The 13,921-nt window shown below is 37.3% G+C and overlaps 1 protein-coding gene across 1 annotated transcript in view; it reads right to left on the bottom strand.

The window, feature by feature from the left end:
- Window positions 1–1,245: 1,245 nt before the first annotated feature.
- Window positions 1,246–13,921, bottom strand: part of Rp2 (RP2 activator of ARL3 GTPase) — a 48,131-nt gene continuing 35,455 nt past the window's right edge. Inside the window, exons 4-5 of the mRNA XM_038317422.1 lie at window positions 3,780–3,865; window positions 1,246–3,437 (exon numbers count right to left, since the gene is read on the bottom strand). Coding sequence (XP_038173350.1) covers window positions 3,354–3,437; window positions 3,780–3,865 — 170 coding nt within the window. The 3' untranslated portion in view covers window positions 1,246–3,353. The remainder of the gene's footprint in view (window positions 3,438–3,779; window positions 3,866–13,921) is intronic.

Raw genomic sequence — 13,921 nt, 5'->3', positions numbered from 1 at the left:
CAACTGCAAAGGAGATGCTTTTCAAAGATATAATGTTTTCTAGAGTGGGTTTTTAAAAAAAGATTTATTTATTATATATACAGTGTTCTGCATGTGTGTATGCCTGCATACCAGAAAAGGGCACCAGATCTCATTATAAATGGCTGTGGGTCACCATGTGGTTCCTGGGAATTGAACTCAGGTCCTCTGGAAGAGCAGTCAATGCTCTTAACCTCTGGTCCATCTCTCCAGCACTACAATGGGTTTTGAAGGCATCTTGATTCTAGAGCTTGGAGAACTAACAGTATAGAATGAGCTTCTCAAATTTTAATGTGCATCAAAATCACATTCCCTTTTATATAGAAAACCTAAATATATCTTTTATGAGAAAAATGAAGTTTAGACATGAAGAATTATTCAACAGGAAGTAATTTTATTATTGTGTTGTCATTTCTGCTTGTTCCCAATGCTCCGAATGTTCTTATTGTGTTTGCAGAACCTTTATAAGTGGAAATAAACATAATGTTATATCTTTTAAAACTAACTTGCACTTTCAGTATTTGTTTTATGAGCTAGGAAAGGAGTATAAAAACTGGCAAATTTGACAATTAAAAATATCATCTACTTTTATAAATCTAAAAGAAAGTTTATCACAATTCTTTATTTTTTGAGAGGCTCTCACTATGTAGCCCAGGTCTGCCTGGAACTCAATGCATAACCTACGCTGGCCTTGAATTTCCAAGTGCTGGGATTATAACTGTATATGCTACACACAGCTTTTTTTTAATATTGAAGAGAAAGATGCCTAATCTTAGCAAATAGTCATAATAAAATATGACTATTTTACCAAAGAAAACATTATGATAGAAATTCCTTATATTAAAATATGTTGCTTCCTTTTCATTTCTTCAGAGTACCTTGCATATATACATCAAACACATATACACTCACTCAGCATACAGTTCGTTTCTCATTAATATGACACATAGATTAGACCACTTTATTTTGTTTTTAAAATTAAAAATTGTGTAACAAAACACCCAAAAGGAAAATAAAAACTGTATCAAATTTTGATGCATGTATAAAAATATAGAAGTACTCTTCAAAAAGTTAGTGTTGAACCATTTTAATTTTAACATTTATTGCAAAGCACATTTTATAAACACTAGATAAATTTACATATAAAATCTACACATAAATATACAGACCCAAAAGAAAAATAGCAAGTAAACTAACAAGATGTTTAAACAAATATGACAATAAAAATAATTTTCAATGCTATTTATTTTTCATAAATTTAAAAACTACTCAGAAATGAAATGTATATCATGAATACTATCAAAGTTTAGAATTACAGAAACAACACAGAACTACTTATTTTAAAAATCTTTCAAATATTCAATAGCCAACTGACAATTATTAATATCCGTAAACAGTCAACATCAGTAAAAGTTCTTATCTAACTGGATAGAAAATTTTAGGCTTTGGTTAACAGGCTAAATTTGGTGGAAAAATCTTAATGTCTTCTTTACATTATATTCCTGAGTTTTTGCACAACGTTACAGATAAGATAAAAACTTAATGTATAGCTTTGTATAACGTTGCATTTTAGTTCTGAAAAAACAAGTATTGAGATTATTTTAAATGTGAATAATAACATTTAATAACCAAGACAGAAAAGAATGCATTTACTTTAGCTTAGCTCAGGGAAATGTTAATGCCTCTGACCACAATTTGTAAAGATCATTTGTAAAATATGACAGAAATTCTATTATACCTGCCAGAAGTTTTTATTTGTACCTCATGAGATCATATTGACTTTGTAGAACACAATGTTTTTATAAAAGAAATGCTCAAATGATGACAGTCAGCACAAGGGTAGGCACAGTGTAGGTGTTCGGTATTATTAATTTAGCATAACAAAGTATTATTTCTACACATTAACAGTTCAACAGGTAGTTGTAAGTTGATTTAAAGCATTTTAAACATGAAAATACACTTTTAGTAACAACCATAAGAGGAATTTTTACAAGTGGTCATTTTCAGTCTTAGTTTTATAAAAATAGAGTTTCAGATTCCTTTAAATAGGCCTAAGAAAGCTGCCCCTGTTTGCTGCTAAATGTGCTAAGACCAACCTATTAACACCTTCAGAACTGATTAGATGACAACCCTCCCTAAAGCAGTTTCCCTTGAAAACAATCTGTGCATCTGAAGACTGGACCCACCAATGTGTATTTCTGAACAATTCCCATACCTCCTGGAAAATTACTATGATTAAATGGATTTGAGAAATAATGATTTCAGGTTACCAAAATTTTTATCATACTTGAACATTACTTTACATGAGTAAAAAAAAATGTATGGAGATCTTGAATAACCTGCCTATTTTATCATCAGACCTTACCCAAAAGTATTTCTTATCTAAAAGTCACAGGTTTTGCTCTAGGTCTCTGGCTAGTCACAAGAGCTATCAGACAGTGATCACTTCTGTCAAATCTGCTGGTGATTGTTGTTCTATAGTTTTATATTGCATAGGCTTTTTATTACTAGGAAACAGAAGAATCATCTGGCAGTTGTATTTTAAACAGAGCAATACAACTTATGAAGAAGTTAGTTCTTAAAATGGCAATGTCAGCATCAATAAGAAGTATTTGCAAAGCTGATTATCAAATATCTTAGTTTTTTCTTTCTTTTAAAATAGGGTCTCACTATGTTGTCAAGGACAGTTTTGAACTCCTGAGCTCCAGAGCTTCTTCCACTTTAGCATCCCAAGTAGCCTGGGACTACAGACGGCACTACCACATTCAGCTTTCAAATTCCTATTTCTTTAAAAATTTTCAATTTACAAAATAGTATGTTGACTCCATGTACAAAATCTCATTAGTCATATAATGCAAGAAGAAAATAATTATTTAACTGGATATGCATTTAAAAAGTACATAAGTTTATTTAGTTATTACCTAGTAACAAATTCCTCTAAATAAAAAGAGAAAGTAACAAAACATACTATCAAATGAATTCCATAGAGCACTAAGGAAAGTTTAAATTATCAGAGATTTGAAAGCATTTTTAATTAATATTAAAATTGTGAACTGGTAGCCACTTCTGTTTTCTAATAAGAGTATTATATAAAAAGAAAACTGAAAGCTCATTGAAAAGGTTAAATAGTTTATAAGATGACTAAAATTACTTAATTTAAATGAACTATTTTAGATCTTCAAGTAAATGATATGGTATTCAAAGAGTTATTTAAAAATAGCCTTTAACAATTTTAGAATTAGTAAAAATTACTAATGGCTTAAGACTAATATACATAAGTATTTTATCAAACTCTCTATATAAAGATTAGAAAGGGCTTAATACCACAGTCTGCTTCAAATCCCCATCTGTATCTCAGCAAAGTTATAGAAGCTGTCAACATCTCCAGATGCTGTCTCCTTCTTTTCTGATACAAACATCTATTTAAAATACAAAACAAACACAAGATTAGTTCTGTGGTCCTTAAATACCAAAGGCCACATATTTATAGAACAAAGTCATAAGCTTAGGGTTTTATCTTTAAGAAGTTTTTAGATTTACTTTTTATGTGTATGAATGTTTTGCCTGCATGTGTGTATGTGTACCATGCACATGCTTGGTTTCTTCAGAGGTCAGAAGAGGGTACTGGACCTCTGAAACTGGAGTTACATATGGTTGTGAGCCTATGGGTTAAAGAATATACTATAGATACAAGTACTATTTGGTTGTAAGGGAAAGGAGATAAAATGGAAAATTAGATTAAGATATAGTAAGATCTATACCTTTGTCCCGTTGAATATCTCGTTTACGATAAGGTGACATCCTTCTACAGCACCATCTCCATTAAATTCCAAGGCAATCACAGGACCTAAAATGAACCCCAAGAAGGTTTTTTCTCACCACGAATATAAATATATTGTAAAGCTTATTCTTGAATTTCTTTTTAGATTTTTGACATAGTTCACTATGTAGCCCTGAAATACACTACGTAGACTAGTCTGCCCTTGAACTTTTCTCCATCCTTCTGCCTTTACAGGTATGTATTAAACCCAGCATTCATTTTTTTGATTCTTCTCTGAGAAATTTCCAGTATCTTCATCAGGTGAGAAAGAAGGATGGAGATAAAAGGGCACATCATTTCAACTTTTCCCTATCCCTATCATACCCTATCATAAAACAAATAAGCTCTGAGTCTCATCCTGGATGACAGCTCCCGTACTATTACACAACTGTGTCACATTTTTAAAAATTATGTATGTGTGTGGGTATGTGTGCATGTGGAGTGCAAGTGCCTTGTGGAGGACAGAGAGGTCATTGGACTCCCTGTAGCTGGAGTTATGGACAGTTGTTTTATGAGCATCCAGGTTTGGGTCCTGGTATCTGAATTCCACTCTTTTGCAAGAACAGCAAGCATTCTTTAACTGCTAAGCCATCTTTCCAACCCTTACTGTCACGCTTTCAACTGTTGAAAATTGTCTGGTTTCTTTGGCTTTTATTTTTCTTTTTAAAACAAAACAAACAAACAAAATCAAAGAATCTCCACTAATTTAGCAGTACAAAGACTAGTGGGCAAAATACCAAACAAGATAAAAACAATCCAAGTCAACACACAAGTCTTACCAGGCAGCCTGCCCTCCTTCCAGCTCTCCTACTTAACCAGCCAAGTTCTAGTTCACCAACTATGGAAATAAATCAAAAGGGAATTGTGGCCAGGCACCAAAGCAATGCCTCTTTGAAAGAATTTTCCTTGAGTGTGTTTTAAAGTTACATTCTAAAAGTAAATATCAAACTTTTATTTTTAATCCTCTGAATAGAAAGATTTGTGCCTCCTTTCCCATCCATTAATTTGAATGCTTTTAAGACCCCCTCTGACTTACATTTTAAGTTAAATATTCATGATTTAATCTTTGGTAAACCTGGAATGTAGCATAGATTTGTTGGCAAGCATGACCAAGGCCAATGAGACCAAAAATATGTGTGCTTCAATTAATGTGTATTCAGCTATCAGTATAAAACAGATCAGCATTTTATTTCCGATCATGATGGAGAAATTTTGACCTCAAGGAGTTTACAAATGAGTCTCAAAAATAGATATAAACTGATTAAACAAACATAAAACAATATAGAATAATGGAGTACTACATCTGAAAAACCAAGGTAAACAAATATGAATGCTAAGCTTAATGTAGTTCTGAGTCCTGGACAAAGCACAAAAATGAGAAAGATCTCATTATATTTGGCACTGAAATAACTGGAAGGTTGAAATTTAATACAGAAACACACAGGAAAGGCAAGTAATAAAACAGACAACTGTACCCTCACATAGACCTAGTGAACAAGCTAAACTAGGAGTTTACAGCACATAGTATCTATAGATTATGATAAGTACTGAGTCAAAGAAGAGGCAACTACTTACATTTTCTTATTCTTGGCAAAAAGGCTCTGTGGAAAATGTGGCTGATAAGAAGAGGAAAGAGGGTCATGTAGTAGCATGGATGCAGGTGAAAATTGTCTCAATGTACCCTTTTATATAACTTGATATTGGAAAGCATGTCAGTATCTCAAAGCCAAAAGTAAATGTGGGGGAAAAAGCAGTTCTAAAAGTTAAAAGCAAACTAAAATAAATGAGTCTATCAAGTTAGTGATATGACCATACAAAGACTTAATCTAAGCAACCTTAGAAGGCAATGCCTTATCTGTATACCTTCAGTGGTATATGGCCTAAGTATAAAAATATAGAAGGTGAGCCGGGCGGTGGTGGCGCACGCCTTTAATCCCAGCACTCGGGAGGCAGAGGCAGGCGGATCTCTGTGAGTTCGAGGCCAGCCTGGTCTATAAGAGCTAGTTCCAGGACAGCCTCTTAAAAAGCTGCAGAGAAACCCTGTCTCGAAAAACCAAAAAAAAAAAAAAAAAAAAAAAAAATTGGAGGTGATCAAAAGCCAGTAACCTAGGCCAAAGTAGGCCTGAGGCAATGAACTCCACCTTGGGCCAAGCAGGATTGAGGCAACAAATTCCACAGGAGTGAGACTGAACCAGCTACCTAGGCTGTAGTGAACCTGAGGAAGCAAGCTCCATGGGAGCAGGAGCTGTGAGCCAGTCCAGTCCTGGGACACAGGTGGACCAGGATTGAACCAGGGTCCTGGTCCAGAGACAGCACACTCCACCAGAACAGGTACAGGGGAGTAACTGCTGAGTGAGTGAGCCAGAACCAGAGACTATTGAGGGTCCGGATGTGAATTTGGGGCCTTCAAGGGAGTAGACCTAAGCCAGGATCCCTGTGGGTCTAGGACCTCCCAGGAACTAGGCCTGAGCCAGGACCTCTGCCAGTCTGGGCGTGAATCTGGGACCTCCGAGGGTGTAGGCAGGAACCAGAGATCTCTGTGGGGCCAGGTGTGAGTCTGGGACCTCTGAAGGAGTAGGCCTGAGCCAGGTCCTCTGTGGGTCCTGGCATTGGTCTGGAACATCAAAGGGAATAGGCAGGAACCTGGAACCTCTGTGGATCCTAGTGTGAGTCTGGGACCTCCGAGGGAGTAAGCCTCTGCGGTTCTGGGGGCACCTGAGCCTGGGACCTCCAAGGCAGTAGACCAGAGCCAGAGACCTTTGCAGGACCAACTCCATGCCAAGGACCTTTGCAGGAGTGGATCCAGACCAGGGTTTACAGAAACAGGTCAAAGCCAGTAACCTAGGCCAAAGTAGGCCTGAGGCAACAAACTCCACCTTGGGCCAAGCAGGATTGAGGCAACAAATTCTACAGGAGTGGGACTGAACCAGCTACCTAGGCTGGAGTGGGCCTGAGGAAGCAAGCTCCACAGGTGCGGGAGCTGGGAGCCAATCTAGTCCCAGGACACTTGTGGACCAGGATTGAGCCAGAGACCTGGTCCAGAGACAGCGAACTTCACCGGAACAGGTACTTGGAAGTAACTGCTGAGCGAGTGAGCCAGAGCCAGAGACCACTGAGGGTCCAGATGTGAATCTAGGACCTTTAAGAAAATAGACCTAAGCCAGGACCCCTGTGGGTCCAGGCGTGAGTCTAGGACCTCCCAGGAACTAGGCCTGAGCCAGGACCTCTGCCAGTCTGGGCATGAATCTGGGACCTCTGAGGGAGTAGGCAGGAACCAGAGATCTCTGCAGGGCCAGGCATGAGTCTGAGACCTTTGAGGGAGAAAGCCTGAATCAGATCTTCTGCAGTTCTGGGCACACTTGAGCCTGGGAACTCCGAGGCAGTAGACTGGAGCCAGAGACATTTACAGGACCAAATCCAAGCCATGGACTTCTGCAGGAGGGGATCCAGACCAAGATTTTCACAAACAGGTCAAAGCCAATAACCTAGGTGAGACAGCAAACTCCAAGGGAGTGGAGCAAAGCCCAGGAACACGGAGTAACAAATGGGGTAACTGGAACTGTGGCACTGACAGTACCATGAGGAACAACCATCTGAGCTTTGGATTCACTGGCACCTAGAAGATTATTCAACAGAATCTCAGACAGCCCCAACCACACCTATTAGAGGAAAAGATGAGTAGAAAAGGTTGCAACACTGCAAAGAGCAACACAACACCAGTAAAACTTACCAACAAACACATGGAAATTAAACTATGCTCACCTGAATCATCAATGGGTCAAGGAAGAAATAAAGGGAGAAATTAAAGACTTCCCAAAATTCAATGAAAATGACCAGACAACGTACCCAAATTTGAAGGACACAATGAAAGCAATGTTAAGAGGAAAGTTCATAGCACTAAATGCCTACGTAAAGAAGCTGGAAAAATCCCACACTAGTGAATTAACACAACATTTGAAAACTTTAGAACAAAAAGAAGCAAACTCACCTAAGAGAACTAGATGGCAGGAAAAAAATCAAATTGAGAGCTGAAATTAACAAAACTGAAACCAAGAAAACAATACAAAGAATCAATGAGAGAAAGAGTTGGTTCTTCAAGAAAATCACAAAATAGACAAACCTTTATCCAAACTAACCAAAAGGCAGAGAGAGAATATCCAAATTAACAAGATCAGAAATGAAAAGGGGAACATAACAACAGACACAGAGGTAGTACAGAGAATCATCAGCTCATATTTTGAAAACCTGTGCCACCTCACCACGCTCTTCAGTCTACTTTTGTTTTTCCCCAAGACAGGGCTTTTCTGTATAACACCTCTGGCTGTATTGGAACTCACTCTGTAGACCAGGCTGGCTTTGAACTAACAGAGATCTGCCTGCCTCTGTCTCTTGAGTGCTGAGATTAAAGGCATGAACTACTACTGCCAAGCACTTCTGTCTTTTTTGTATGTAAAAATTTTCCCATTAAAATAAAAGATCTGAGAGGTGTAGTTAACACATGCCTATAATCTTATCACTCAGGAAGTAGAGGCAGGAAGATCGGGAGTTTAAGGCCAGTCTCAGCTACATAGTGAATTTGAAGCCAATGTTTTGTCATATAGTCCAGAATGGCTAGCAACTCACAGTCCCTCTGCCACTGGTGTAGGAGGTCCTTCTGTTTGTGTGTTGCTTTCATTGGTTAATTAATAAAGAAACTGCATGGCCTGATAGGGCAGAACTTAGGTAGGCGGAGAAGACAGAACTGAATTCTGGGAGGAAGAAAGGAGAGGAGAACCGCCATGGAGCTGCTAGAATCAGACATGCTAAATCTTTCCTGGTAAACCACGATCCCGTGGTGAACACAGGTTAATAGAAATGGGTTAAATCAAGATGTGAGAGTTAGCTAATAGGAGGCTAAAGCTAATGGCCAAGCAGTGTTTTAATTAATACAGTTTCTGTGTGATTATTTTGGGTGTAAGCTAGCCGGGCAGGATGGAACAAGGGGCTCTGCGCTCTCTACAACATGCTGAACATTGGGATTACAAATGTGCACCATCATTCCCAGCCAAAATAGCTTACTGAGCCAAAAAGCACTGAAATTATCCAAGGCCAAGAGAATGTGTTAAAAGAATACAGAAGACAGCCTGAAGGGCTTACCAATAGCTAAACATGAGATATGGTGAAATCAGAAGAAATAATTACATCTTATTAAAACACACTGAATATATATATATATAAATACCATTCATAATAACATTTAGACAAAAAAGGAACAAAACTCACTAGACACTACTTGGAGTTGCTAGGGTACCAATTCATTACTCTGAAAATTGATGCTTATTTTTCCTCTTTATTCTGCTTTTCTGATATGAAAGATAGTTCAAGTCAACCAAACAGTGCTGTGTACAAGGTGTTCTCATAACATCTACTAATAAATGTAGAGGTGGTGATATCATCAGAAAGTAATCATTTTGCACGTCTTATTAAAATAATTGGTTCAGGCAAAACTCCTGTGGTTTTGGAATCCTACAGGGAACTCACATTGCAAACATAATTGCCACCTAAATCTGCTGATGAATCTTAGCATGATTAAAAATACTAGTCAAGTCAGGTGGTGGTGGTGCATGCCTTTAATCCTATCACTTGGGAGGCAGAGGCAGGAAGATCTCTGAGTTTGAGGCCAGCCTGGTCTACAAGAGCAAGTTCCAGGACAGCCAGCAGTGTTACACAGAGAAATCCAAAAACAAACAAGCAAACAAACAAAAAAATCCTAATCAGACATCATGGGTATTTGCATTTAAAGCAACAAGAGACAGTGCCACCTATGAAGTATTCTTGCCAAAGGGAAAAAAAAGCCTAAATGTAAACAAGGTTTTTCTTAACTCCTACAAGAAACATAGTGGAACAAGTTAATTCCATGAACACTAAAGGACAACTGACCAAACTTCATTCATAAGACAGAGGCATGAAACAAAAGTGGGGGAAAATGCCTGTTCTTAAATTATGAGATACAAGATATAAAAAAAACAAATTACAACAAGTGGGCCAACTTTTAGACCTGGATTAAATTAACTACAAAAGGACATTAAGAACTTGACAAGCCGGGCGGTGGTGGCGCACGCCTTTAATCCCAGCACTCGGGAGGCAGAGGCAGGCGGATCTCTGTGAGTTCGAGACCAGCCTGGTCTACAAGAGCTAGTTCCAGGATAGGCTTCAAAGCTACAGAGAAACCCTGTCTCGAAAAACCAAAAAAAAAAAAGAACTTGACAATGAAGATAATTTGCATGTGAGTACATATTAAAGTATCTTTAAGAAACTACTGCTAACAGTTAGGTCTTACAATGCAGTTTGGTTACTCAAAAAAGTATGTTGTAAATTTTGCTTTATTTGAGATACAAAAATATTTGGGAATGAAATGTCAAGACAAAATAAAATTGTATTAGAATATTGTAGTAAAAAGGGAACCTAAAGGTTTTTTGTTTGTTTGTTGTTTTGAGACAGTTTTAACTCTATAACCCTGGCTAGCCTTGAACTCACCGTAGAACCCAGGCTGCCCTGAACTTTGTGGAAATATTATTTTCTCTCACCTTCCAAATGCTGAGATTACAAGCACAAGTCACCATACCTAGCAAGACATTTTAAAAGTCTGACAAAAGTTGAAGAAAATGGAGAATGGAACACATGGGTTCATTAAATTTTATACTTATTTTAATGAGTATTTTGCATGTTTGTATGAGATGAGGGTGCCAGATCTTCTGGAACTGGAGTTATGGATGATTGTGAGCCAACATGTGGGTGCTAGGAACCAAGTTGCAGTTATTTGCAAGAACAAGTGCTGTTAACCACTGAGCCATTTCTCCAGCCCCAAATTCTACCTTTGATAAGGTAGTATGTATAGAAATCTACAGAAGATAATTTTATTATTCTCCCTTATTTTTGGTATTGGACATTGAATCCAGAGCCCTGGGATTGTAAGACAAGCATTCTACCACTGAGATGTGTCCCTAGTCTCTGCTCCTCTTATATGAGGGATTTATTATTGACAATTCCTGTTTTTGGCTAAGAGAATATAATCTAAAATTTTGAGAGAACTTATTAACTCAGCAGGTATGTTGGTTGATATTCTTTACTAGATTATTGTGAACTTCCAATAAGTGGCTTAATAATTTTTAGGACAATAATAGCAATAAAACAGGTATGTAAATGCATCAGTTTACACTAGGATAATCCTAAATGTAAGAAAATACAATAATGACAGTGTATTCCTTAATTATCCCTATTTGTCTAATGATGCTTACTAAAATTACTGTGATTATTTTAAAGTGAAGTTTGAGGTCAACATGGATACTGGTCATGTTTTAGTGTTTCAATGTGAACTTCATATTCAAATACTCCAAAATAGCTTTAAATCTAGGCATCTCAGCTGTCATGAACAATTAGACTAGAGCCTCAATTAGATTAGAGCAATATACTATCTAGTCTCTCTGCTTGCCCCCTACAATAATAGAGTAATAATAATAATTGCATTTTAAAAGGACTATGGCATTCCTCTGTTCTAACACAGCCAAGTAAATATGATCTCTATTTTTCTTATTTTATATTGCTCTACAAATACGTGACAATTTAAAGCAATTACATTAATAATCCATTATAACATGCATCATAATAAACATAATAGTAAAAGAAATGATAAAAGACACAAGATGGGAAAGGAGATCTGAAAATATGTTAGCAGGTTTTTATACTATAAGTGAAGTTGGATAATAGTAGACAGTAGATGCAAATTATCTACATTATAATTTACTTCTATGAAACTAAGTTTTAGAAAAACATATACAACTAACAAGTCACTAGAAGGGTAAGTGGAATTGTAAAAATATTCAGTTACATGGAAAAAGGTAACAAAAATGTAACAGAAAAAGCTAGCAAGATGATAGACTTTGATCCAACTATATCAATAATTCTCTTTTAGAATGGTCTAAACACAGAAGTTAAAGGAAAGACTGAACTGAAATACAGAAATCAACTATATGCTAAGAAAAATTTTTTACCTTGATTATATAGACTTGATAAAGAAAACCTGACTCTAGAAAAATTCCCAGGAAGCCACAAGGATGACCCCAGCTAAGACCCTAAGCAATAGAGAGGGTGCCTGATCTGGCCTTGCCCTGTAGTCAGACTGATGATTATCTTAAAATATCACCATAGAACCTTCGTCCAACAACAGATGGAGACAGAGACAGAGACCCACATTGGAGCACTGGACTGAGCTCCCAAGGTCCAGTTGAAGAGCGGAAGGAGGGAGAGTATGAGCAAGGAAGTCAAGACCATAAGGGGTTCACCCACTGAGACAGTTTGCCTGATCTAATGGGAGCTCACCAACTCTAACTTGACTGGGAATGAACAAGCATGGGATCAAACTAGTCCCTCTGAATGTGGTTGACAGTTGGGGCAGACTGAGGGGCCAATGACAATGGCACTGGGATTTGTCTCTACTGCATGCACTGGCTTTTTGGGATCCTATTCTCTTTTGATGTATACCTTGTTCTACCTAGATGTAGTGGGGAGGTACCTTGCCCTCTCTTAAGATTGGAGGGGGTGGGGGAGAGGAGGTGTGGTAGGGAAGTGGGAGGAGGGGAGGAAGTGGAAATTTCGATTGATATTATTTTTTAAAGTAATAAAAATAATAAAAATTTTAAAAAGATACAGAATGAAATATTAACCAAATTAAAAAACAGTAACCTTATTAATTTCAGATAAAATTGACTTTAAAATTGATTTTAAAACAGGGAAGATAATCAGAGCTAGATGGCGTTATTATATAACCAAGGGTTTTCCAAAGGAAAAAAATCTATCAATTGTAATGCATATGCCATTAATAGACCTTCAAAGTATACAAGGTGAAGCCTCAATAATTAGAAAAGAGAAATACAAATCCTCAGTGACACCTATAGAGTTCAACATTTCTCTCATTAATGTATCGAATAAGTAGGCAGAAAATAAAGGAGAGAGATGACTTGCACATTATTATCAATTAAGTTGGCGTAGTAGATATTTATATAGCATTTTATCAAGCAACAGATTTTACATTATTCCCACATGAGCATGAAATATAAACAAAACAGACTGAGGCCTGTGTCATAAAAACAAGTTTAACTAACTGTAGAAAACAGCAAGTTTGTCTTTTTTAGGGTATATGCACTTGAGTGTAAGTGACCATGGAAGTCACCAGAGGATGCACTAGAGCTTGAGTCATAGGCATTTCTGAGCCACCCAACATGGGGTACTGGGAATTGAACTCTAGTTCTCTGGAAGAGTAGCAAGTGATCCTAATGACTGAGCCATCTCTCCAATCTCCAATTTTTTGTTTTTCTTTTCTTTTTCTTTCTTTTTTTTTTTGAGACAGTATTCCAATAGGTAACCCAAGTTGATCTTGAACTCACATATAGCCTATGCTGGCCTGATACTCATGATCGTGTCTCAGGAATGTGCCACTATACTGGCTTTAAAAATACTTTTCAGGGGGCTGAGAGATGGTTCAGAGGTTAAGTTCAATTCCCAGTACCCCATGTTGGGTGGCTCAGAAATGCCTATAACTCAAGCTCTAGTGCATCCTCTGGTGACTTCCATGGTCACTTACACTCAAGTGCATACGATTGTTCTTCCAGAGGTCCTGAGTTCAATTCCCAGCAACCACATTGTGGCTCACAACCATCTGGTGCCCTCTTCTGGTCTGTAGGGATACATGCAGGCAGATGCTGTATAAATAATTAATAAATAAATCTTTAAAAAAATAAAAATACTTTTCACTAAATTAAATATTAAGTTACTTTCTCTATGAAGGACTGGATAAAAAGTATTTTAGCCCTTGTGGACTATACATTGCCTGCCATGAAACAAATCTTTGGTGTGGTTAAAAAAAACCCAGCAGAATAGATAGAAGAATGAATATGACCATAATCCCATACAACTTCATTTTGTTTTGTTGGTTTCAGGAGACAGGGTTTCTCTGTGTAGCTTTGGAGCCTGTCCTGGAATTAGCTCTTGTATACCAGGCTGGCCCCAAGCTCACATAGATCCACTTGCTTCTGTCTCCCAATTAAA

This window comes from Arvicola amphibius, chromosome X, assembly GCF_903992535.2.
Source record: "Arvicola amphibius chromosome X, mArvAmp1.2, whole genome shotgun sequence".
Taxonomy (NCBI): Eukaryota; Metazoa; Chordata; class Mammalia; order Rodentia; family Cricetidae; genus Arvicola; species Arvicola amphibius.
This window is presented reverse-complemented; position numbering and strand designations above follow the sequence as displayed.